Here is a 24,411-nt window from a genome sequence, read left to right as displayed (position 1 = left end):
AATCTTTTAGGCACTTTTTATTTTCCAAAAAAAATTGTCGTTAATATATAAACATCTCATTCTCTCAAAAAATTCTACAACTATACAGCTGTTTGCTCCATTATTTGCATAGGAAATGACCACAATACAAAAATAAGAGGGGAAAAGAAGCAAAACAGCAACCAATTTATGCTTTGTATGTAGGCATGTTCCACGTATAAACATTTTGAAGCCTTACAAAATATTTACACCGTTTGTCATCTATTTACACGTTTTAAGAGCAACTTTTCTAACGAACAAAACTATAATTTATCAAGTTATGAAAATTTTCTAAAAAAAACTTACTATATTACCACAAAATAAATAAAGATAAACAATATTTTAAAAACAAAATTAAGTTTCCATTTTCAATTAAGACCCCTTTTGGCATTTTGCTTATTTATTCTGCCCTTTGGTTAACAGCATCAGCATCACATTACTATTATATTGCATATATGTAGCACTTGCTTCCTTACGCTTTCAACATGTCATTTAATAATTAAAGGCAGACACTGAGTCAGTATTAACAATGATTATAACTAAACTGCACTGTAATTTAGGTAAAATTACTGTGTCTCACTGTATATTACATGCAAAATCCATATAAATTGTCGTTTAACCAACAGTACTGCATAAGCGAACATTCCAGTATTTGAAAACTGCATCATGAATTCAACATTGCCACGTGAGAGCTCCAAGTCCTCCTTTTTTAAAACGATACTGCTTAGCTTATTGTTAGAGGTTTTCACTTTTACGTATTTTATCTTTTAAGCTCTGGAGTTCACAATTCATATAAAACAACTTTCATATTTAAAGTAATCCTATTTTCATCAGTGCATGGAATCTGCTTTTTAAGTTCATTTGAATGATTTCTTCCTCCTAAAGAAATGAATTTGGTGAGGTGTGAAGAGGTATTTTACCACAAATTCTAACTGTAAATGTATTCATGTTTTTTTTTTCAAACAGAATTATGATTTTCCCCCAAAAGAATCTTAGAAAATTTGTAATAAACCTATAAAGCTGATTTGCATATTTACAAAATTTTGAATAGCAAATATAGGCAACTCATATAAAAACAAACAGAAAAACACATTTGTTCAATGGCTATTTCTGAATTGCCAGGTACAATGCGCACCTCTAAGGAATTATCTAATATTGGAAAAAAAATAAACTACTTGATGTCAAGTAAAATCTTGACATACAATCCAACCTTCTTCCTGTGCCTGCCAACTGACTTGTTTACTAAACACTGTCACATTAAATGATGGTGCTTAGGTAGAAACACTGCAAACACACCCTGCACCCCCACCCCCCTACCCACAACTGAGATGTGGCTGCCTGTCAGGAGATGAAATCTGCTTGAGTAAAGCCATATACACTACAGCAAGCATTCCAGATTCTCAAAAGGACCAAACACTTTGGTATTCATACAAGGTATTCCCTGTTTTCTCAAATATACAAAATATACATTTCCAGTTTTTTTGTTTTCTTTTTCTTTTTTTTTTATATATATACGTTAAGTTTGTAGTTTAAAACTTTGCCAAAGGAACTGCAGAACGTCAGTGTGAATTGCATAGGCACGGCAGGCCACAGCGGGGCTCTCAGTTCTGGTGCCTCTTCATGTGCAGGGCCAGGTGGTCGGAGCGGGAGAAGCTGCGGTTGCACACCCCGCACTGGAATGGCTTGGCCCCGGTGTGCTTCCGGTAGTGGCGGGTCAGCTCGTCAGAGCGCGCGAACCTCCAGTCACAGCCCTCCCAGGTGCACTTGTACGGCTTCTCACCTGTGACAACAACCAAGAGGTGGTGAGGGGGGCCTGCTTGCAAGATAAACGTTGCAGACACTGCCTGAGAAGGACAAGTCTTAAAAAAAAAATCATGGTCCAAGAGAAGGAAGGTTCATAAATTCCATGAGGATCTAGACTTCCTCAAGAACCTAGTGAAGAGAGCCACTCTTTCCTAGGTAGTATTCAACCTAATACTGTAGATACATTTATAGAAAGATAGATGTATCTGGGCTTCTCACAAGCAGAAAAATTGTGATTTCTAATGTGCAAGACGAATGGGTACTTATTTGTTATGTACTGTTTCCAAACATATAAATCCATGAAATGGCTAGATGCCCTCAGGGGGCTTTATCACCGCTGTGGGAACTCAACTTCTACACCAACAAACCCAAGTTATAGAAGCACAGGACTAATGGCTCTGCCAGCCAAGGGAGGAAAACATTCCGAGGCTGCTCAAATCACCAATACCACAAACTCAATGTACCACACAAATGCAATCCTTTTCAAATGGGGTCCAATTTCTGGATTAGCTAGATGAACCTTCATATGAACAAGTTAGCTGTCTGAACACAGGGCCTCCAAAATGGATGAAGGGGCACTCACTCTTCGAAATTCACTACAGCAAACACACATTCACACCTTCCCATTGTTCAGTCAGATAAAACCAAAATAAAGCTAGAACATATTAAAGTTCAATTAGTCTTGAAGCTTTATGCATCTTGTATTTAATAAATTCCTCAACCAGATCAGAAAGTCTGATACCAATAACCTCACTTTGGTGAAGAATCATGGAACTGTAATACTTCTAACATTTGCGGATACAGACATTTATCTGCCCTGTGTCTATTACCTGCCAGGCACTGTCTGGAGTATGTGGGACACAGTGGTCAACAGAACAAAAATGCCTGTTCTCATGGAGTTTAACAAGCATTATACCTGTTTTAAAAGTCTCTAATCAATCAACCTCCTTATTCTTTCACAGCACTTTCTAACTCTGGTAACCAAACTGACATTTAGGCCACAATCCCACCACAATTTGTAATATTCTTAATGTTATCTGAAGTCTGCTAGTTGCTAATCTTTCAAATCCACTTAATATTGATAATGCAGTCTTAACTCCCAGTGTAAGAATTAATTAACCCTATTTAAACTGAGATCAGGTATTCCCCTAAATAAATCCCCAAACCTAAGGAAGTTTTACTGCTATTATTTAAGCTCCCTTATGTTAGATTTTTCTATGAATTTGAAAGTTTTGAGATAAATTTTCTTATTAAATAAAGTACTACTGTTGGCTTACTGCCCAGTTTTATTTGGATACCTTTTAAAACTGTAAATAGTCACACTCCTGAATTCCTTAAAACGTGGTTTCTTGTGAAAGAGAAGAGCCTCCAAGTCACTTTGAACACTCTACTTAGTACCACAATGAAACCCAACAACCTTTCTGTCTGATTTAGCAGTATCATGTTCAGGAAGTTTTAAGATTACTCAACTGAGTCCACATTTTACAAGACACTGTACACAACAACTGAGATTTCTACAGCTTGTAGTTAATTTATTTTTGCTGTCCTGGTAACTACTCTGACTCTTAAAATCCCTTAAGGACAAAGGGGCAGAATAGCCCTTCGAAATTTATACCTGTTACCTCCTAGATTTTTCTTTCAACTTCTACGGTATGCATCCGCAAAAATATTTCCTCTCTCCTCTCCTCTCCTCTGGCTCTGAACCAATACAGAAATCTGTCATTTTTAAAAAATTTTCTTTTAAAATATATTGTCTCAATTCCTGAAGTTTTTTTTTTCCAGTATAAATTCTATAAAACACACTCAAACGTTTTAAGTAACTGCAGTAAACTCTTCTCTCTCAATTTGTGTTCATATTATTTAATACTAGCACGCACTCTTGTAAATCAAAGCGAAAAAAGTTACTTTTGCACAAGCATATGTTTTTGTTCCTTGTGAAAAATAAATCGCAGAAACAAACATGTTGGTTAAATACTTCACTGTCAATTAATGGAAAGAGAAAGTTACTTCTGATGTCTGAGGCAAGGAAAAAAATTCAAAAAGTGCTCCAATTTTAAAAGAAATCATTCTAGTTTTTTGCATTTAATAATTAAATAGCAAGAGAACTGAATTTTCAGAGTTTATTTAAGAAACAAGGGACACTAGACTCTTTTTGTTCACTATTTTTATTGGCTATGAAGCAATAAACTGCACCAATATTTTTTAAAGTTTACTTTACTGATTGGTTGAAAAACGGTAGCCATTAAAGTTCCTAAAACATTTGGGGTTTTGCTCTCAATTTATGCACATCTATAGATTATTCAGCCAAGAATACTACCAGTGTGTGGGGACATTAGTTACAGGGCCAAGTCTTTACTATAAAAGCAAGGACAACTATTCCCCACTTGGGGCAGTTTCTATGGGATTTATTCAAGTGTCAACACGGCTCAAGTAAAACATCATAGAGGAAGCTGGTACCCAATTTCTGGCCAAATAGTAGTTCGGGCCTTTCTTCCTCAGCCAGAAACACTATGCACAGTACTTCTGGGAAACCAAACTGACTTCCTTTAAGTTATTTCAACAGGATAGAGCTTTCAAAAGTTTAATTGGATTTTTACAGAATCTCTTTCCAATACCACCAATTTAAAATATTTAGTTAAGCTCTTTCAACATCAACTGTATTTTTAAGTTCTCATGCTGTTAATGTGAAACTTTCCAAAGGCAAAAAGAAAAAAAGTGACAAGTTTGAACAGCATTGAAAACAAACTTCAACTTAATCTCAAAAAAAGTCTTTTCTTCTACTTTAAAATTAACCAGAAGTATTTTTGCTAGGAATCCCTTATCTTTTTTAGAAATTATTCAAGCTCAATATACACACTTTCAGTACTGAGAAGAACAATGAATATATTTCATAAAAATGGGAAGCAAAGCACTACCAGGGAAAGAAGGGAACAGACACAAACATTCATTGAGTACAAACTGCAGAACCAGGTATTTCTCATTATTTCACTTAAACCTCACAGCAACTCATGAGTTAGAAGTGAAACAATGAGCTCCAGATTAAGAATCTGGGCCTGCCACTTTTCCTTAGCATCCTACTTAAGCTCTCCATTAGCAAATACTCCATTAACTCTATACGAACAATTTAAGAACACTTTTTGTTCAAATTTATTTAAAGATTCTAAAGCCACTTGAGGAAGGTCAGTTATGGAACAGATTAATGGACTCAGAACAGGCCGATGGTGGGAAGCACAGGGCATACATGAACAGCCTCCAGTGAAGACCCACCTCTCAGGACCAGTGGGGTCCAGAGAACTGTTCTGACAATCCCTCAGATATCACCTCATGATCGTTTCCCTTTACAAATGAATTTCAGGGGGTTAACAGAACATGTTTACAATGTACCTGAAATCTTTAGCAATGGACTAAAAAAATCCTCATTTTTTCCCTCTGATAAACAGGTAAAAAATGACTTCTGAACCTACCACAACAGAATGGGAGGTTTCTCTGCTCTGCTGAACATATTCAATAGACTCCTACACCAAGGTCTTTTCCTAGAACGTTCCACACACATTCTTCTAACAAAAGAAAAATATAATACATGGAAATATTGCTCAGAATAGCTATTTTAGGTAACTTTTTAGAAGTTTATTACCAGGAAATTGTACTATCTCCTGCCTGATAACTAAAAGGCAATTCAATCAATTGTATCCAACAGAGACTACCAGAATTTTAAAAACCAGTATTTAGTAAACAAGTGTAATCTGCACTAAATGACTTGAAAAACAAAATTAAGACGTAATCTTAATTCTCTCTTAAAAAAAAAAAAAAAAAAAAAGACTTAAGTCACTGGCCTCAACTTAAAATCCATTTCCCATTCTGAGAAAACAAAATAATGCAAACAGTTGAAGTGGAATAAATTATTTTAGTAGTTGGTACTTAAATCAGCTCTTATTTCAGAAGGAAAATGTTTTTATGTAATTTAATAATTATACTTTTTACATTGTTAGATTTAAAACATTACTAGACATCATTAGACACTTAGGGAATTGAGTCTGAAACAGTCTCTATATATTCTAAGAAAACGTGAAAAATGGGAAAACAATCAAAAGATTAAAGAAATTATTGGGGAAATAATAGTAACTAGAAAGAAGATAAGGTAGTATAATTTGGGCTCATTAATTTGTATTTTTATGTAGCTATGCCAGTAATTTTCCATTTAAAAAATCTTTTCATTAAAACTCATCGTATTATTAAAAGCACATCTCCTATACTTGTAACAGAAGAGTTCATTTAGAAGATTAGTATTATCTGTATTTGCAAAATGCAACTAGTATTTACTAGATAAACAGTATCCTGTCAATAATGCACCCTTTTTCAGGAAACTGATTAATTCAAAGGAAATACAAGAAATTCCTTCTTTCTCCCTGCCAATTTGTGGTCAGTTCATATGCTTACCCGTTCTTTGAAATCTGATTCACCTTAACACTTCCAGAAAACCTCTGACAGGCCAGGAGAGATCATTCCATTTCTCTGTATCCCCCTATAGTACCACTTACATTCGTTCTGAATGACTGGTTTGCACTTGCACATATACTGCTGTTAAGAGGGTTCAAACAGCTGTGTTTGCCTCCTTAACTAGCTTTGGAAGTTCCTCAAGGACAGACTATCTTCTGCTCCAGCTGCAATGCCACACTTCTCGTAATGCATCTTTGGAACAATCCCATGTTTGGCCCAAGCCTGACGAATTCTGATTTTTTCATCCATGAAAAGAAGGTAAGGGGGGCACCTGGATGGCTCAGTAGGTTAAAACCTCTGCCTTCAGCCTTCAGTCATGATCCTGGGATGGAGCCCCGCATCAGCTCTCTGCTCAGCGGGGAGCCTGCTTCCCTCTCTCTCTCTGCCTGCCTCTCTGCCTACTTGTGATCTCTGTCAAATAAATAAATAAAATCTTTAAAAAAAAAAAAAAAGTAAGGTATTATTAAGAGACAGGAAAGCACCTGGTGCAATCTACCCAACTGTCAGACTGTCTACTCCCACCCGCCACCGCCACCAACTCCCTGGTTCTATTATCTCACTAAATGTGTGTTTAGTGCTTTTAGGACATGTTCAGAATCCATTTAGCAAGGAATCCATTTATTATCCATCATGTAGAGAATTGTGCAAGGATAAAACAAGTGCTCCTTTACAGAAATGGACTAGAATTGATGAAGACGAAGGAGTTCTGAAGCTCCTACCGCTGGTCTAAAACAGCAAAGGAACTTCTGGGGCTAAAAAAACAGTGACCTGACAAATCCAAACTGCAGTCAGAGGTTACATTTGCAGTCTCCTCCCTGAGCGACTCTCTAGGCCCCCAAGTTTCTGCACATCTCCCAAGGGTTCCCCACAAAAACACTGAAAAATCCTTGCTAACCGTGTTAATGAAATATCAATTCTTGAGTCTACTGACAAAAAGATGACACTCAGATTCACTTTATTAAGAACCTAAACTGACTTTTTCAAAAAACAGTTAATGAAAGATTTTACCTTCCCCCTTTAAACCAAAACAAACAAATTCTGTATTTTAACTTTTCTAGCACTGAATGAGTACTAGGACAGCCTTTCCTCTAATGCATTTACTGTGGCTACCTTGACTTGACACGTTTTCTCCCAACTCTTAAAAGGTCTGTATTTATAAAGTAGTCAGAAAGAAACATTATTCTGTTTTATTCTAAGTTACCTAAATGTGCACTTCTAGAACAGCTAACTTCCCCTATCAGATTTAAAGGTCCTTGAGTATAAATAATACAGGCTGATAGAATAGGAATAGTGCTAGAGAGATACTTTTACTAAAGTAGGACATCACTTTGTTTCTAACCTTCCACCAGAAAAAAAAAAAATGTAGGTCATCAAGTAAACAGCTACTACATTCTATAGAACTAAAAATACCTGTCAAAGTAAAAATCTTGGATGATTAAATTATTAGATTAAAAAAAAGTGTATTACATTCTCTCTACCTTCAGAACTGCTTATTTCTATCTGACCTTCTTCAGCAATTCCATTTCATCTGCTTATGAACTACCTTTCTCCCACTAGTTTCTAAGAACAAAACGGAAGCGAGAGATTCTCTTTGGATTCTCCACAAAATTTTTGCTTAATCAAATTATACATCTTAAGCTTTGATAAGCCTTATCATCTCAAGACAATGTTTTATCAATTTCCTATGTAAATGTTTTTCAGATGAAAAGAACAAGTCCTAGAAGCAAAGTTTAATTTTCCCAGTGAGTCATTAAAAAAAATTGTTTCTAAGTTTTCATGCTCATAAATACCTTTTCCAAGGGTCTGAAGTAGCAAGTCTCTTAAGCCACTACTTTTCTTATGTAAGCTTTAAATGGTCAATAGAGAATAAATTTCAAAGCTGCAAATAAAAGTAATTTAGGAATTTTAATAATATCTGAAATTATAAGCTAAATGTGATACTTTTACCTGTACATTTTCAAATACAGACTCAAAAAATCCACTGGATCCTAAGTAATTTCATCCTGCCCAACTCTTCCACCTCTACCAGTAAAACAGGTTACCAAGTAAAACACCAATGGACTGACTCTAAATCCAAACTGTATGATCTCCATTATGGCCATCTAACTACCTACTTCATCTAGAGAGGAGAGACTTATGCTAAATAATTTTTCAAGGAAGTGAAATTGTTTTAATACTTTCCTTCCTTCCACAATTCCACAAATGTTCTCAACATTTTGAAGGTTTTAGTGGCCAAGAACCATGAATTCAAAATTCCTGTCAACTCTTGTCAGTATTTTTAGACGCCAATCTATACCTAATAGACATTAAATAGATAGTAAGTAAGTATGGAATAAAGAACTAGACAGGAAATTTATGTAAGGAGTTTAGTACCTAAACTGAAACTAAAATCATCTCAAGAAGAGACTGTACATTTTAAAGTATGCATACTAAAATATTAATGTGTCATTAGGAAATAAAGTGTTCTACATAAGTGAAACAGGATATGGGAATGTACCCCCTTAAAATTTAAGACTTGGCCTAAAAATCTTTCCAAAAGGTACTGTGCATTTTTTTCTTAATTAAACAAAGCATCCCGAACAGCTCACTGTAAAATGCAGCACTAACAGTATAGTGCCTCCCTGAATCCATTTTGTGTTCCTATGTTACTGTAGTTTCCATTTTCTTTTGGGGGGTTATTTCCAATTGTCCTCTCCTTGTCAGCCCTTGGCAAGTTGTAAGGGCCTGTACAAACAGTCTCGGTCTAAGGGATACTTGAGCCAAGTGTGTGTGTGGCTCAAAGACTTCCATGCACACACAATTGCTCATTTTCTGCCCCGTTCCAGGTAGCTGAGACTGCTCAATATCTAAAAATGTTTCCTTACTCTAATTTCCCAACCACTTTCAGGTATTCTTTAGGATTAAGTACATATCCACTCATGTGACTGAAAGCACTAAGATTTTAAACACCTGTACTGAGTGAGTTCACTAGTTTCAGAACTTTTTCTTTGGAAAATACTTTTTACTAAACCATGAACACCATTTTCAAAGAAATTTCCAAACTCAAAGTAAAAACTGTATTTCAGCCACACCAAGAAACTAGTAACAGTAGTTAAGAAAGATTTTCAGTTTCTTGCAAATTTTTCTTTGTATATTATAGCCTTAACTTTCTTTCCCTATTGTATTTAACCTTTTTTGGCCTCAAGCCTGTGCTTAGAATTACTTTAAATCTTCAGCTGATTTGTAAGAGCAACATGCTTAACTGAAATCTTTTCCTTAGAAAGTGCTCAGGAGCATTTTTAGATGGCAGTGAGTACAGTCCCTTATATACATCAAAAAGGCATACACAAATTTCAGCAGAACATTTGCAGTTACATGCTTTTAAAGTACAGTATACCAGCTGACACTACTGTCCAGAAGCAGCCATAATTATTTCTAACCAGAGGCATGGTATGTGTATACACACTTTACAACTAACACAAACACCCACACACCCATACAAGGGGTACCTCTACAGACCTATAATATATGGACATGTAAGTGAAATATAACCATTTCTTAAAATACAGGAAAAGTACATTCCAGGTGTTTTGTGAGACCATTCGTAGAACTTTGTACTACCTGTATATTCTTTATAAGTAAGAGAGAAATCAAGTGTATAAACTTAGAAAAATGCTTAGAAGGATGCCATGGAATTTCTGGTTCAAGAAAACTGGTTATCTTCAAGAAAAAGGTCTTGTTTTGGAAAGACCATTCCCTTATGTTCAATTTGCAAGTCAAGAAGCACTTACTGTCTGAAACTCCAGAATAAGCAATTAAATAGAATTCAGATGTAGTTTGTTTTAATTGCTTAAATCATTTTTAAAACATAAGGTAACTTGACATTTTAAAGCAATTACAATTATATTCCATGGAAATGCTAGGGTGGCTTTTCACATTCTGCCTGCAAAATGGCAATCCCTTAAAAAGCAATTTTGTGTATCAAATTCAAGATCCCCATATAGATTTTTTTTTTAATCTCCTAATAAACTGTCCAGGGTGGGAGCAGGATGGAGGGCACAGTGGGGAACCTGTATTCAAAACTAAACAGCTATTAAATAGGTGAAGCTGTTTAGAAATACCTGGGTCTTTAAGGGAGAAAGAGGGAAAAACAAAGATATTCTCACTTCAGATACATTCATTAAAAAAACAGGGAGGATGCAATGAGAAAGCACAGGTAATTTTAAAAGACAGTGTCTAGAAACTAGAAATAAGGAGAAAACCACCTCAATGCTCTATGATTACCCAAGAACGGGTTTAGCCAGATGAACAAGTCAGCTACAAACCCTCCCCCCAACAAGGCATTTGAGACTGTATCAAACAAAACTTTATTAAACTGGATTACATGGTCTCATTCATTAGATGTTGATGGCCACACGTATGATCAGGTGAGAAAGTTGATGCATGGGACCCAAACTAGGCCTGAGTCCTCTTTTTAGTTTGATTTTATTAGTACAATCACTGTTAAGACAGCCCACTATTAAATTTCTTTGCCAGCAGGTCAAGTTCCAGAATCCCAGCTATTAAGTATTGAGAGCACTAACCCTTGACAGGGGTTTCAAGGCCACTCAGATATGCTGACTATATCCCTGCAATAAGCAGTTGATTACAGTGTGATATGCAATTGCACTCTTTTTATTAGGAGACTTTAAACCTCATGAAAAACATGTTCCCTCCTTCATAACTCCCATTTCAAGGGCTTTCAAAGAAGAAAAAAAATTAATCGTTCAAATGTTTCAAACTTATTTCTACTCCCACTAGTCAAAATTCAGGTAAAACCCCATTTTCAGTGTTTTCTTCCCTAACACAACTGTTTATTCTATTAACAGCTATTTTAGTATTTCTACATGGAATGTTTTCTTGGCCATCATTTGCATTTTGAAAACTTTAGACTGAGTTTATTATATACTTATAGTGGTTGTTTAACTACAAACATAATTTGAACTTGAGCTGCTTATGTAGGATCACGCCTTTCATATAATTGCTTTATAGCTAAAAAACTTCAGGCCAAAACCACCCATTCATTTCACTGATAAATACCTGAGCTATCTTTTCTTTAAAAGCAATTTCTCAGAAAGTCCTGGAATCTACCCTGATGCCAATACTACTTAGATTTTAATAAGGAGTGTTTATCACTAAGATATCAAGTATTACTTCCTTACATGCATACAAAATGTCTGCAGCCATATTCCTCCTAGTGTTCTATCTCAGCACTGACCTTTGTTCAAAGGCTTTTACTTTTTAATGCAGCAGTTAGAGATAACTACTTCATTTATCAAAACTCAATTTCCATAGTAACATCTAGCCTGGGGAGATTCAAGTCCTCACACTAATCCAACAACCCATTCAAAGAAACTGTTGAATACTTTGGTTTCCATAGCAATGATGGAATAAAACATTTTGCTAGGTCATTGCTTTTATTAGCAAACTTATTCTTTGAACTTTAGGTAAGGCTGAATTTACCGAGGGAAAAAAACACTACCATTTCATATAAGTTCTTTCCTTCAGGGACAGCCTTTTAGGAAAATCACAGATAGTAACCATCTATGTATTTTAAAATATTTTGGGTATTTGGAAGCTTTTTAAAAGCATGCCATGTAGTTTTGTCCTAAAATGGTTTCTAATATAGTTTTATAATTAAAAAGCATTCCAAAGTGAATGTATAGATTTGACAAAATAAGTATTTGTAAAATTAAAGTGACTCCACATAAAAGCACATTCTAAACAAGGACGAAATATAAACTAGAATAAAGATAGTCTTAAATAGCTCAAATCTGGGCTGGCACAGTGTGTAGAATTAACTTTTAAACCATGACCCCATCTTTGCCTGATTTTAATAGTATACAATTTCGGCCCTTCATTTCATCAACCACAGAAAAAATGCTAAACAGAGATTTTAGGTAAAAGGTGAAATTAAAGATAATGTATTAGGCAGTTATGCTTTACATGCTAAATGGAAAAGTTTTAGCATTTAATGTACCTCAGAAGCCAACTGATTTGTTATGGAAGAAAGAAAATGAGTTACGTTCTTTTTCCTTCAAGGCAGAAATAGCAGTGCCATTAAAATCCATTAGTAAACATTGTTGTTTAACGTTTTTGGGCAATTCATTCTATTAACGTTTTTGGGCAATTCATTCTACGTGAGGTGACATGGCAAGGCCTTAGTAAGGGAACATCAGCCTTCAACTAGACTTTTTCGCTGAACTGAATTTTGAGCCAAGCCAGTGCTGAAAAGGTCGGCCATTAAAAAATAAAGGTTGACAGAAGAAAGAAGAGATCAAACACGTGTTGGCTTTTAAAAGGATGAATACCACTTACACTATTTACACAACTCACAGAATTAACAAGAAAATTACATACCAGTATGAGTCCTCAGGTGAGCTTTTAAATGAGAAGACTTTGTATAAACTTTTGTGCAGCCTGAAATAAAGGAGAGGAAGAACAGCTTGTCATTTCAGAGATCTTTTGAAATCTTTACATTTGATGATTCAGTGTTTAAAATCGGGCTTTAAAGAAGAAATCAATATTTGAAGCGTCAGTTTTAAAGGGTGCCCCCTGTGACCTTATTAAAAGTATCAAGTGATTTACTTTATGTACCACTTTAGCAGAAAACGCAGATAAGCAAGTAAGCTACAAATGGGAAATACGTGTTTATATTACAGTAGGTGCTTTATGCTAGTTAACATATACTTCAGTGATCTAAAAACTTTTAATGGCTCTAGAGCTGACAGCGTTAAACCTTTATCCAAGATGACTGCAATTTTCTGTACATTTGTTTTTTTATTTAGTGTATCACACTTTATCATGTACCACAGTCAATAAATTATACCCTGTATTAATCATAAACTAGCTTATGCCAGCAACTTGTAGATAAAGCCATCACCATCCTCAATTCAAGAATGAGCATATGCTCACATGCTATCAGAACTATTCTTAAATCTTTTCTGTAGACAGTCTTGTAATACACCATCAACAGAGCAGCCCACTTAATCTCCCGCTTCATTACCACACCTTATTTTCCCTACCTTATCTAATTCTTTTTGGGTTATTTTAATTTAGAATTAAGAATTCCAATTTATACGTTACACAAGTAACTCTGGCATAACACAGAATTCTAATTTTTATTCAATATTAGAAATAAAGAAGTCCAAAGTAACCTTTTTCCAGAATATTCTAGCTTTCTGGTTTTTTTTAAATACATAAAACCAGCAAGAGACAAACATTTCAGGGTACAGTAAAAAGACTTGAGATACGAAAAGAACCAAGTAGGTGGTTTTTTCCTTGTCAAGTACTACTTTCCTACGTAAATTTAAAATCTGAGATTAAAAAAGGTATGCGTGCGCGCGCACACACACACACACACACACACTCTCAACACAGGTATTGCTGCTTCAACCCGGTTATATCACGTACCAGGGTAATCACAGTAGTGGATGCGTCGTTTCTCCAAATCCGGGTTACTCCTCCTATTGTATCTGACAGGCTGGATGCTTTGCGAGTTAACTGGCAGGGTGGCAGGTAAATTTGGATTGTGAATTGCCAGTTTAGAAGCAATTGTAGCAGCATAGGATGGAGGTGGGGTCAGATTCTGGAGCATCTCTGCTTGTCTATCTGGACTTCCCGGCTCTGAGCTTGGTGGTGACGGGGGAAAGTAAGTGGCCTGCTGTGGCAGAAACTGACTTGGCATTGTGTATGTGCAAGGGGGCATGCCCTGGAACTGTTTCATTGCAGTCTGCGGAACAGCAGAGGTGTGTGTGTTAAGGCCTGTCATGGCGGCTGACATAGAAACATTGAGAGTGTCCATTACTGCTGTCTGGTTTGTAGAACTGGGCATATCTAGATCCGGTGTATTCAGTAGCTGGTAGAGGTGGCCCTGCTGGGGAGGGACAGAAAGATGAAGATCTGGTGTAGGAAGTTCTTGTTTGATGAAAATATTGTTCACCTCTGGAGCTGCGGTCTGGTGGGAGCTGAATATACTGGTGAACTCAGGGAGGGCCTGGGTCGGGGCCGGAGGAGGGGCAGTCGTTTCACTCTGGTGGCTGAAAATGGTAACAGGTTCTGTCTTGATGTGTGTTACACACGGTCTCTGGGATTTGTAGAGGCCAGTTCTCAGGTGAGTGATGTCAGGGAGGAAGACGTTCATGTTGATACTGTAAGGTAACCCTTCACTGTCAGTGAAGAACTGGTCTACGACTGAGGCACTGTCTCGTCTATACTTTTTATGCTCTGGAATTATAGAAACTGGAGGAAGCTGAGGTGTCAGATACTTCTCCATTTCACATCTTGTCTACAAAAAAAGAGATAAACAAACATGCATAATCCACCCAACTCATTATCTGGGTAAGGACAAACTTACTGAAAATTCCCAACAATACCTGCGAAAAGTACTAGGGCAAACTCCTAAGTGTCACTTATAAACTTATTATATTTGTCAACTGTGTAATAACCTGGTTTACCAAAAGCCTTATGAAACTCTCTATAAGGTATATTTGGTAAACTGTTCCCACAATCAGCCCCCGACAAAAAGTGAAAGAAACAAATCAAGGAAAAGCAGCAGCACACAGAAATATTCTTTTCCAATCAATAATACATAGTCCATTCGAATAATAAAAATTCCTTTCTAATAATAATAATAAAAATAAATCTAAATAAATAAAGTTTAAGAACTCACATACAAGTAGGATTCCCTGGCCCCACCACAGTTGAGTTTGCAACTTAAACACAGTATTGTAATACTGCCAAACCACCTCAATTCTGTTCATGCCACATTTATATTAATATAGGTGTGTTTAAACAAACAAAAACCTAAGCAAACCAACCTTAAAAATATTATCACAGAGTTGTTTTGTTTTGTTTTTGTCTGGACAGATATTGTTGAAACATCTGATATAAAACATATTCCTTGGCTGTTTCAGTGCCTTTTCTCATTTATAGGTCACTGGACAGTTAAATACAACGTCTTAGGCAAAACACAGTATCCACTGAAAGAACAAAGCAACTTCACTTTCAACATTTGATCTAAATGTTGATTTTAATCAGCAGATTCTGTAATTGGTTAATATGATAATGAAATGTTCTATTCATATCCCTATCTAAAACAGATCTTTAATTACCTAGGGGAAAATCACTCCCTTGGTAGAGTGGTGCTAAGGAGTCCGTGGGTGGGGAGAGGCTGCTGTATCCTTAGCACAGTCATCAGCAAAACATTTATCATGCCCTCCTCAGTGGCCAATGCTACATTCCCCCTTACTCTGTAAAAAGCTCAATCATCCCTTATCCTTGTGCCTCAAACCGAAAAGAAAAGTGACAAACCTGAAATAACCAATCTTTTCCAAGTGCCGATTTTTTTTTTTTTTTTAGGACACAATCCAACTTGTAAGTAATAGTCTCCCTCCGTCTTTTTACAGCTCTCTTCTATTCTAGTACAACATGAACTTCTATTTTAATTTTTAACATTGAAGAGTAAATTTTAAAAGAAAAACCCACTCCAACTAAATGGCTCATGAAACTATTAACCGTGGCATCGAAACTGGTGAAGAGTCATTTTTTTGCTACTACGGAGTTTCAAAAGCCTTTCATATCGGACCTCCTCTATCATTCGGGGTGGATGCAGACACGGTTTCCCAGATAAACACGATTTCACAAATAAAGATTAACGCTCTCGTCATGTGAGTCACATCTCTGACAAATGCCACTGCCCTTCTGCAGCACGACGAAACTCGCGGACCACCCGGACTAGCAGCTCAGTAGCAAATACGCCATAAACCAAGGGGCTATTAAATGAAGCGTCTCGAAATAAACCGAACTAAACCCTTTCGTGCACTTCGCTCCCGTGGTGGTTAGTGGTTTCTGATTTTAGCTCTTCCAGCTGTTTGCATGTGGGTATGTTTCCAATTTTTTTTTTTTTTCTCTTTCCTTGGGACAGGCTAAAAGTCCCGGGAAGTTTTTTCTGGGCTATATGACTCCCTGCGTGGGCGAAAGAAACAGGCGGTTGCTCTAATTCGGCTGCCGGGCAAGTGTAAAAGCCAACTGCCAGCTTTCAACGCGGCTCCGGGAGGAAATTTACGCGCACACGAAGAAAACAACACCCCCGGTCTTTTTTGGTCTTTCTTTTTAAGGAAAAACAAACGCTCCGATACCACCTTAGCTTTCCTACCTCTCGTTTCCCAAAGGCAGCCCCAGATCGCGTCTAAAGCAAGCTGAGCCGAGAGATACGAAGCCAGCACCCCGAGGCGCCTCTCGCCAGCACCCCGAGGCGCCTCTCGCCAGCACCCCGATTTGCGTTTCCCCTTAACCTGACACGACGTGGGGGAACCTCCCAGGGCAGCGCACTGCGGGGGCGGGAGGGTAAGGTGAAAGACGGAATTTAAGTACGGTTGGATGTGAGGTACCAAGTCCCATCCCCCCAAACTAAGAAAGCACGAAGTAAGGTGCGTGTTAGCACCCACTTGCCTCTAACCTCTCCCGGACGCGGCTGACGAGATTCGTCCGGGACCCCCCACTCTTCCGGTCCCCCTACTTTCTCCCGGCGGACTGCGGGGGCCCAGGCCCTTCTGGGCAGGGCAGGGCGGGGAGGGGCTGCCCACCCAGCTCCGGCTCCCGGAGCGCCCCGACGCACGCCCCAGCCTGGAGCGGCCCCTGTCGCCCGCGCGTCGCAGCGGCGGGACACGCCCGAGCTCCCGGGGAGGGGGGTGGAGGGAGGGGAGCGGCTCTTCCTACCTGGACCAGCTCCTCAGGGGGCAGCCGCGGGCCAGCGGCGGGCGGCGGCGCCGGCTGCGGCGCCTGCGGGGGCGCGGGCTGAGCCTGCGGGTGGTGGTGCGGGTGCTTCAGCTCCTCGCCGGGGAAGAGCGCCGCGTCGCGGGCCGGGTTCGCGGCACCCAGCACGGGCTTGAGCTGCGCGAACACGGGCTCGTCCTGCGGGGCCGGCGGCTGGGGCACGGGTCCCAGGCGGGCGCTCATAGTCAGCACCCGCGTGGCCATTGGCACTCAGGGGGCGGCTCCGGGCGCGGGACGCGGGTCGGGCGCGCTTCCACCTCGCCCACGCTGCTTCGGGCCGGCGAGCTCGGCGCGGGGCCGCGGGCGGAGAAGGGGAGGCTCCGGCTGGACCCCCTCAGCCAACAGCAGGCGCGGTTTTCGAAGGCGCGCACGAAAAGCAAAACTCTTCCGCTCCGACACGCGTAAACGCCAACGTCCTCCGGGCGGCCACTTTCTCCCGCCCCGCCCCACCGCGCTCTCTCACTCGCCGGAGCCCGCTCCCGCCACCGTCTGTCTCCGTGAGCGAGCTGCGAGCGCGCGTACCTGCCCCGCGACTACTGACACTTGACGCCCGCCTCTATTTTACCCAACTCCGGTGGGCGTGGCCCACCAACCTAACTGGCAGCGCTGTGGCGAATCCCGAAGCCCTGAGGCCGGCCGGGCCTGAGTGGGCAGCCTATGAGAAGGGAGAAGTTCACCCATGCCCCGCCTTCGCCGGGCTAACCCGCCCTCTCGGGCCACGAGCTTTCGCGCGCAGGGCGGCCGCGCAGTTTGTACACAACTTCTCTGACAGATTGGGCTGACGGAGCCGGGGGCGGAGGAAAGGAGAGAAGCGGGTGGAATCTAGGAAGAGAGGGAATTAGGGTGGAGACGTGGAGGGAGATCTCTGCGGACTGTTCTCTGCCAGGATTAGGGAGAAAAAGAGTTTTGCACGTCTTAGGTGTTGTGCAAGGACCTGAAACTCAAAAGCTGAAATCCAGAAGGCAGCTAGGTGGGGGCGCCAAGGTTTTTAGAGACTTGTTTCACGAGTGTGTATTTTTAAATATACAAAATGTACTTTTCTGTAGCGGAAAACGAGGGGCGGTGTGATACATTTAAAACCAGCTCTCTTGTCTGTGTCTCTTCAGCAGTGAACATGTCCATTTAGCAAAGCAAATCCGGAATGTCGTGAATAAAAGGTTTAATGGTAAGATTTCTTTTTGAAGTCCTTGATAAAAGCTTGTTTTCCCCTACAGTATTTAAGTAGTTAGAAGTTTCCACACACATTCTAACTCGTATGTGTGTATGGAGGGGGGGGGGTCATATGAATTTTGAAGTTTTTAATAATTACACTTTTGACTGTAGCCGAAGCATGGAAGCTAATTTAAGCACGAACGACTGACTAGTTCAGATGTATTTACATAGAGATTACATCTTCGACTGATTTTTGTTAGCACTGTATATTCAAAAAAAATGGAGTTTAATATTTACAAAACAGAAACGTAGCACATTTACCTAACACTATGGCACCTTTTCCTACGAAAAGACAATCGCAGAAGCCAAACATTAGACACGCAGTAGCTCTGAAAACTGGGAATCTAAATTTGTAGGAAAGTAGTAGTCAAATATATTACCATCCATTAACTACATTATAATGGGAAGGTGAAGTTTTGCCAGCAATCACCTAAGGAAAACACTTCTCTAATCCTTAATGTTCTTGTATATGATTTTATCTGGCAAATTGAGAAGCCGGAACAATAAACTGCAATAAAAATACCTGGTATATTACTACATATGTATATATGTTGACAGCACACTATACTATTAGACAATTTTACATATGCAACAGCCTACTCATCACTTCCCAGTAAAACAGCTTTAAAAAATGAGCTCTTAGAAAAACTGTTCACTTCAAAGAGGTGGATCTTTAAAAGTGTGGCTCTCATTTCAGTGTGTAGATTAAAAAAATAATACACACATGAAATATTAGAGGTATTTATAACTAGAGAACAAAATTATGCTGTAAATTTTTTTCTCCTTTTCATTTCCTTTTTGTTAATAAATGATTCATCTTTATAGCCGTGATCACTTCTATCAGAGAGTGGTTGACGACTACTTTCATGTTACCAAAGTAGTATTTAATAAGTCTTTTTGCTAATTTTTTCGTAAGCAAACAGTCCCATGGTATCCACGTTCACCTTTAAAAAAGCTGTCCTGATTTTCTCTAAGATTGAACCCAAGTATGTAATTAAATAATTTAAAAACAGATTATAGATTTGGCTTGGGATTTAATTTTTTAAAAATTGAACTTTGACAGATTTTCAGTTATAATGCTGATAACATGATCAAACCTGAGTGTGATATAGATAAGTCTTAACGGAAGTTCTAAATTCTTTTTAACTTAGGTTTAATACAATTTAGTTAGTATCTATTTATATTTTAATTTGCCTCTACACTCCTCTAGACCTTTTCTTTTGTCTTTATCGGAGCATCAGTGGCCTATTATTTCAACCTGTTTTCACTACAATAAAATTCAGTTATTTTACTGGAAATGTTTCTATATTTCACACCATTTTTTAACATGCTTTCATTTACAAATGCTTTCCCAGTAGCTAAACAACATAAAACCCAACTATTTGATAAGTTTTTAATAAAATACTTGTCCAGTTCAGTTCTTTTTTTCCACATTTCCATTTTTTTCTAATGAATAAAGATATGAACTTAGTTATGGCTGGGCTCTCGCTACATATATGTTAGAAAAGCTGAATTCAATTGTTGAATGTTTTTGTTCAAATATAAGTAACATTTATTTAAATTTCATTTTTGACATAAGGATTCATAAAACAGGACTGCCACTTTTAAGTAATAGTTTCTCTGAAATCCCAGGCTCTGCAATCTCACAGAAAATAACTAGCTTAGCACTGTACAATAGTACGGAAATTGGAAAGTAATCCTTTTCTGAGACATTTGCCATGCGATTCTGAACATAGAAAGAACATGTTCAACCAAGCTTACTTGCTGTTAACACACATGCTACAGCTGCAAACCTGATTCACCGACTTTAACAACCTTTAACAAAAAGGGTTAAAACTTGATAAATATTTTTCAAATGTTCCAGGTTCTACATTGGCATGATGCCAGACAGTGTGAATGGACAGATCCTCAATTACTTTGAACTTTCTAGTTCTTTGCATTCCTTCCTGCTTAGTAGTGCGGTACCATTAGGGAAGATAGGAGAAAACAAAAAACAAATGTCAGGTTTTAGAAATCAATTAGTGGCCTGGCAGTGGTATGTTAACTGAACTATGCCAAAACAGAGAATTCTGAGGGAAAGAAATAAAGTTGAGTAGTCAAGTTAGGTAGGAGGGTAAGCGTAGAAGCAGTGTGCATGCTTAAGCCCTTAGTCACTGGGCAACACAGATTTAGTCTTAGAATAAACCATAAGTGTCACTATCTTTACGGGAATAAATACGCCTGAATGTGTGGGGGCTGAACAGGCATTCAGTGATGGGGGGGTGGGGGCAGGGAGGAGGCTTAAAGGAGGCCATGGGGAAAAAAAAAATGGATAAATAGCTTCTGAATGATGAGATGAGAGAAATATGAAGCTATCACTCGGGCAATGTTCACAGGAAGACACGGCAAAAGAAGTATCTGTATTTAGTTGTTCGGCCAAACTGTCAGGGACAGCTTGAAATTAAGACAGTTTAGACAACATTTTATTCACGTTGGAAAATTTTCATGGAATATTCCATCTCTGTAAAGTCAGAATCAAATTACCGAGTGATATCGGACTACAGAAAAAGCAAGAGAATGAGTAAAAATAATTTTTTATAAGGGAGTACACTCTTCTCTAGGGTAACAACATTATTCCATTTAAAGTGACTTTCTTGGTATTAACTGATTGCCTACCTAGTGTTAGAATTTGTATCAACAGAGACATGAAGGACCTAATTATTGTCCTCTAAAACATTTCACATTTTAAATTGTTTAACTTTCTCATTAATGGCAACTGCTTTAAGTCACACTTCAAATTAAAAAAAAAAAAAAGTCATTGAGAACAGAACACAATAAAGAGGCTTCCACTGAGATTAGCCAAAATTCAAACCATTTTGACACAAAGGTTAATAAACATGAGAAAAGATTTCATCCCTTTTGGTTGGAAAAATATGTAATTTAAATAGGACTAATATGCCTCTTTCTTGTATAAATTAAAATGCTGCCTTAGAAAAAAATTAATACTCTATTTTTGTACTATCTCCCACCCCGGTTAAGAAATTAAATTTTATATTAAGTTTGGATTTAAATGTGTTCTTCATAAAATATCTCCTAAAAGTCTCCATGTGCACTTAATTCCTAAATGTACTGTAATTTATCTAACCTATTTTTAAAACTCTAGCAATAGACCAAAAAACCCAGAATTTTACCTTGTGGGGGGTACTGGGATAGCTTTTTCCACCTTGTTAGTATAAGAAGCAGACAAAATGACATAAATATAAATGCCTTGAACCAAGTTATAGGCCAGGCGTACTGTAGCTTAAACTGTACAGCATCTGAATTCTGACTCTAAACATGATAGGAAAGGTCAGAGAAAAATCCTGAACTGAAGCAGTTACACCAAACAATCTTTTAGAACACTAAGGAGGTCACATCACGAGGCCTCATCATCATCACAATGAGCGGTGTTTTGAACCAATTGCTGTTCATGTGATGACAAAAGCACTAATGGTCCTAGGGTGTGGGGCACTGGGAATGCTCCAGGAGACCGCATGGGGGGGTCAGGAGGGAAGACCCTTTGGGAGGTTAATTTGTAAATGAAATGTGTAAAAGTAGTGCTAAGACCAACACTGCCTATTCCTTCCTTAACTTCTATCCCCTGATGATGATTGTGAAAACGTGTAACTTTTGAGTATGAAAGTCTGACAATAAGTATGATGAAGGCTAAAAATGAAATAAGCTTGGGACTCCTGGCTGATTCAATCAATAGACCATGTGACCCTTAATCTCGGGGTCGTGAGTTCAAGCCCGGCACTGGGCATAGAAATTATTTTTAAAAAATACAAAATAAAAAGATTTGTAAAATAGAAAGAACCTTTAGCATGATACGTAATTCCCCCTCAAGAAAATGTATGTATATATATATATAATCAAATAAAATAAAATTGGATATATCCCAAGTGACCAACAACAGGAGAGCAACAATGTATCTGTACAATGGCTGTAGTTCTGCCATCAGAAACCATATTATTTAAAAATTTAGTCACATGATACATCAAGTAAAAAAGGTAAGAGGTTTTATAAACACACTCATAAAGACAAAAAGATAATACAAAACATGTTTTTGGCAGCTACAATGAGATGGTCCAAGCGTTGGTAGTTTCTTATTGTTTTTCAATATTTTCTAAATTTTCCACAATTCCACGTGTTCTATTCGTAATCAGAATAAAATGGCTTATTTTCTTTTTTTTAGATTTATTTTTTTATTTGACAGAAAGAGAGAGAACACATGTAGCAGAGGCAGAGGGAGAAGCAGGCTCCCTGCTGTGGGACTCCATATCAGGACCCTGAGATCACAACCTGAGCCGAAGGAAGACACTTAACTGACTGAGCCACCCGGTGCCCCAGAAAAAATGTTTTCAGTAGAAATGTAAGTAAATGTTGCCTTTACACAGTTAAGTGTTCATTGGGACTGCAGGTAATGACCAAGATTTTCCATCAGAGGGGTTCCTGGCTGGCTCTGTCAGTAGAGCACGTGACTCTTGATCTCGGGTTGTGAGTTCAAGCGCCACATTGGGTGTAGAGATAACTTTAAAATATTTTTTTTAATTTTAAAAAGAAGTGATTTTCCATTTGAAAGCAACAAGTAAACCCACAACTTGCAATCACCCTGTGCTGCGAAGACATGTAAACTTTCTTAACCAAACTTCTAGATTTTCCCAAGATTCACTGTTGAACAACAAGCTGAAGGGAGATTACAAAGTTTGAACTTGGAAAAGGACAACCTGGTGAATGTTTGAAATATAAATATACATAAATATAAATATGTTTTATTTCCTAAGTGGTCAGTAAGACTTCTACAGTGATTTTTATTCAGTTATTTTGGGTATCTCATTTTATTTTCTTGCTTTGTATTCCTCTATTAAAGCTTATTTACTGTGTTTTCACAAAATGCAGACTCTTAAATCTAGATAGAATTTATAGGCATCTTTATTTATTTTTTTAAAGATTTTATTTATTTATTTGACAGAGAGATCAGAAGTAGGCAGAGAGGCAGGCAGAGAGAGAGGGGGAAGCAGGCTCCCTTCTGAGCAGAGAGCCCAATGCGGGGCTCGATCCCAAGACCCTGAGATCATGACCTGAGCCAAAGGCAGAGCTTAACCAGCTGAGCCACCCAGGCGCCCCTATAGGCATCTTTAAAGAGCTGTTTGTATTTGTTTTTTTAAATTCTAAAATATTCATATAGGAGATGTAGAATGAAATAGTTTCTAATGAGATGTTTATACCCACTTCTGCCTTGCTCATCTTCCTGACACCCAAAGTTGTTCAAAAGTAATTCCTAAGGGGCACCTGGGTGGCTCAGTTGGTTTAGCGTTGGATTCTTCTTTTCCTCTCAGGTTGTAATCTCAGTCAGGGTCCCAGGATCAAGCCCCCTGGTGTCAGGCTCTGTGCTCAGTGGACAGTCTTTGGGAGATTCTCTCCTTTTCTCTCTTTCTCTCCCTGTGATTGCGCGTGCTCTCTCTCTCTCTCTCTCAAATAAATAAATAAATCTTAAAAAATAAAAAAGTGGGGCAACTGAGTGGCTCAGTTGTTAAGTGTCTACCTTCATCTCAGGTCATGAGCTCAGAGTCCCAGGATGGAGCCCCTGATGGAGGCCTACATTGGGCTCCCTGCTCAGCAGGAAGCCTGCTTCTCCCTCTCCCACTCCCCCTGCTTCTTTTCCCTCTTTCACTGTGTCTGTCTCTGTCAAATAAATAAATAAAATTTTTTAAAAATAAAAAAGTAATTTCCAAACTTGCTTACTGAGAATTGAAAATTAATGCTGAGGGAGGGCGGTGTTGGCTGGGAGAAGTGTGGTGTTGGTGGTCTAGGAACTTGATTTTTTTTTTTTTTAAGATCTTTATTTGTTTATTTGAAAGAGAAAGTATGAGCAGGGGAGAGGCAGAGGGAGAAGTAGGCTCCCTACTGAGCAGGGAGCCCAACTCAGGGCTCCATCCCAGGACCCTGGTATCACAACCTGAGCCAAAGGCAGAAACTAAATCTACTTATCTCCCCAGGTGCCCCTAGGAACTTGATATTTAAAATATTTTCTATAATATTTTATAGAATCTATTCATCAGAGAGCTG

The 24,411-nt window shown here is 38.4% G+C and overlaps 1 protein-coding gene across 5 annotated transcripts; it reads right to left on the bottom strand.

Moving 5' to 3' along the window:
- Nucleotides 1-21,642, bottom strand: KLF5 (KLF transcription factor 5). Of its 5 annotated transcripts, none has more exons than XM_082701272.1 (4): nucleotides 21,495-21,642; nucleotides 13,750-14,623; nucleotides 12,697-12,756; nucleotides 1-1,798 (listed from the first exon to the last, which is right to left on the bottom strand). In XM_082701272.1, the coding sequence occupies exons 2-4, from the start codon at nucleotides 14,609-14,611 to the stop codon at nucleotides 1,620-1,622; spliced, it is 1,101 nt and encodes a 366-aa protein (XP_082557398.1). In that variant the 5' UTR covers nucleotides 14,612-14,623; nucleotides 21,495-21,642; the 3' UTR covers nucleotides 1-1,619. The 5 variants fall into 5 exon arrangements, with proteins under 5 accessions (XP_082557398.1, XP_082557395.1, XP_082557397.1 ...); XM_082701269.1 differs by lacking the exon at nucleotides 21,495-21,642 and adding an exon at nucleotides 17,056-17,662; XM_082701271.1 differs by lacking the exon at nucleotides 21,495-21,642 and adding an exon at nucleotides 16,796-16,982.
- Between the last annotated feature and the right edge of the window lie 2,769 nt (nucleotides 21,643-24,411).

This window comes from Mustela nivalis (assembly GCF_964662115.1).
Source record: "Mustela nivalis genome assembly, chromosome: 15".
Classification (NCBI taxonomy): domain Eukaryota; kingdom Metazoa; phylum Chordata; class Mammalia; order Carnivora; family Mustelidae; genus Mustela; species Mustela nivalis.
The sequence above is the reverse complement of the archived record's forward strand: the minus strand, read 5'-3'. Positions and strand labels throughout refer to the sequence as shown.

What these genes read in the sequence shown, in the direction of transcription:
- KLF5 (XM_082701269.1), bottom strand. Translation starts at nt 17,316, where the DNA reads ATGGCCACGCGGGTGCTGACTATGAGCGCCCGCCTGGGACCCGTGCCC. An exon ending in CCCCTGAGGAGCTGGTCCAG is followed by an intron (nt 14,624 to 17,055) that starts GTAGGAAGAGCC and finishes CTTTTTTTGTAG; the next exon opens with ACAAGATGTGAAATGGAGAA. An exon ending in TCACCTGAGGACTCATACTG is followed by an intron (nt 1,799 to 12,696) that starts GTATGTAATTTT and finishes TTGTTGTCACAG; the next exon opens with GTGAGAAGCCGTACAAGTGC.